Source organism: Penaeus chinensis, chromosome 10, assembly GCF_019202785.1.
Source record: "Penaeus chinensis breed Huanghai No. 1 chromosome 10, ASM1920278v2, whole genome shotgun sequence".
NCBI lineage: Eukaryota > Metazoa > Arthropoda > Malacostraca > Decapoda > Penaeidae > Penaeus > Penaeus chinensis.
In genome coordinates, this window is record NC_061828.1 from 12,004,218 (window position 1) to 12,006,717 (window position 2,500).

General features: G+C 34.7%; 1 protein-coding gene across 1 annotated transcript in view; it reads left to right on the forward strand.

Moving 5' to 3' along the window:
- LOC125029512 (sphingolipid delta(4)-desaturase DES1-like) overlaps positions 1–2,500 on the forward strand; it is a 13,580-nt gene that overhangs the window by 10,464 nt on the left and 616 nt on the right. Inside the window, exons 5-6 of the mRNA XM_047619445.1 lie at positions 9–217; positions 799–2,500. The exon at positions 799–2,500 is cut by the window's right edge and continues 616 nt beyond it. Of these exons, the coding sequence (XP_047475401.1) occupies positions 9–217; positions 799–945 (356 nt within the window). The 3' untranslated portion in view covers positions 946–2,500. The remainder of the gene's footprint in view (positions 1–8; positions 218–798) is intronic.

Consider the following 2,500-nt stretch of genomic DNA (forward strand, 5'->3'; position numbering starts at 1 on the left):
AATTCCAGGCAAGTGTCTGACATATTTGGCTGCGGGGTCCCTTTTGGCAATGGGTATTCATCCTGTTGCTGGACACTTCATTTCAGAGCATTATATGTTCAAGAAAGGCTTTGAAACCTATAGTTACTATGGTCCATTGAATTTTGTAACGTTCAATGTAGGCTATCATAACGAACATCATGACTTCCCCTACATCCCAGGAAGTCGATTGCCAATGGTAAGTTTTTGGTTAACACCTCTCTCTCTCTCTCCCCTCTCTCCCCCCTCTCTCTCTCTCTCCCCTCTCCCCTTTGCAATGTTATTGCAAAGGGGAGGCATGGAGTCTTGTCACCACATGTGAGTGTTCATGTGTGACCTGCCTACAGCAGCACACCTGTCAAGTAAATCTAGTAAGCCAATGCCCGTATTTGGGGTCACTTGATGGCAATGAAGCATCTGGATCCAATGGGTTAAGGTACTTGGCTCTTTGGAGAATGATTTTATTCTGGCTAATCTGTACTGGATATGCATATCTAAATATATATGTTTGTGAGTGAGTAGGTGGGTGGGTGAACAGGTGGATGGGGGGATGGGTGAGTGAGTGAGTGGTTAAGTTGGTTAGTGAGAGAGAGAGAAAATGTATATATATGGGTTTATGTTCCACTTGTGTTCATTGATGACACTGCCTTTATAAAATAATGAAACATATGCTTTAGTTTCCAAAAATGTGAATTGAATAGAGATTTTGTTTATTAATTGATAAAATTAATGTTCATAAAATGGAAGAGTAATTTGAGTAATATCATCTTTTCATTGCAGGTGAAGCAGATTGCTCCAGAATATTATGATTCTTTGCCAAAGCATGAATCTTGGGTGAAGGTTATTTATGACTTCATAACTGATCCGGACATTGGTCCTTATGCCCGCATTAAAAGGAAGCATGCTGGCCTTGATAAGGAGGAATAGGCTTCAATAAATAATGTTTTTTTCCCTTTTGTATTTGTTCTTATTAAATGTGATGTCTATATTGAACCTTTTTAAAGTTCTGTATTCCAGTGGCAATGAAGTAATTAAACATTGCCTTTTGGAAAAATGTAACTTTGTGTGGAAAACTGTTGTAAAAGTTTTCAAAGACATGATATGTATCTTTTTTTTCTTTTCCATATATATATATATAAAAAAATTAGGACATGCTGCATATCAGTAGCAATTGGTTGGTACTGTAGTACAAAATATTGCATTATGAAAACCTAGGAACGAAGATGCTACTAAACTTCTAGGGTTTGTACAGGTTTACAAACCTTATCCATTGCCAATGCCAGATATATGCATATTTTTTACAGTAGTACTACAAAGGAGAGATAATAGTTTAAAGGATTTGTTTTATTTTATGATATATAGATGAGTTATCTTATGATGTCTATTCCTAATTTTTATTTGGTCAGAGTACTGACTCTGATAAGTTTTACCTATAAATCCCAGTGCTTTTTGTAAAAGGTTTCCTGGGAGTATTTTGGCTTTCTAGGTTGATGCAGATCAATAGATAGTGCTAATACTGAAAGATGATTACCATTTCTAACATGAACAGATGTGAATATTGAACTTGTAGTATTGACATCAAGGTAATATTTCGGATTATTTCATTAGAACTAGATGATGACAGAGGCTTATACAGCAAAGGTATAAAGGTAATGATCTTAAATATATCTGGAACAAGAATGAATATATAAAGATATTTACAGGAAAATATACTTATGGGTTGAAGAATGTGCTTGTGTAGTTCATTCATTCTTATCAGTGTGTGAATAACTTTCAAGTAAATTTTATGATGGATGGTCCATCTGGCATTTGTGATTCATCAGAAATGATGAAACCACAACAGACAGTGAATCTCTCATTTTGTTGAAAAGTGTGAGTGCTCCTTTTTAATATATTGCGGTTACTCGATATCAAGCTACAAAAAAAGAAACTGATTTGGGGAGAGTGATCTCTAAGTATGGTTGATTATTATGTATTTTCAAGTTCAAGAGTATGAAAGGGGCTACCTTGTTAACATGTAGGTTACATTGGAAACACTAGAACATTGCTGTTGAAATAAAATAACTTCTTACACTCTGACCATATATTGATATTAAATTGGTACAGTATGTACCTCTCTATAGCTTTAAGATATTCCTCTTGCGTAATAACATTTTCATGCTTTCACACTTCATTCACTGTGATAAGTAGACTAAGACTGGTGTCACATCAGTCCTCTCTTATGGAAAGAATATATATTTGGCATTGAATACTCAAAGTATTGATTTTTTGTTGCAAATATCTCAAATTTTGTTTTTGAAGTGGGATACAAACTTCTGGCATTTTTGAAGTTAAAAAAATTGAGAGAGATCCTTATGGCTAGATCTGTATTGCTCTTTCAACATAAGATGTTTTAGTGATGGGTCTTCCATGGCTTAAGCCATGTGTTTATAGCACCATGCTCGAATAATTTTGTGGTAGATATTATCCAGAAAATAGAAAT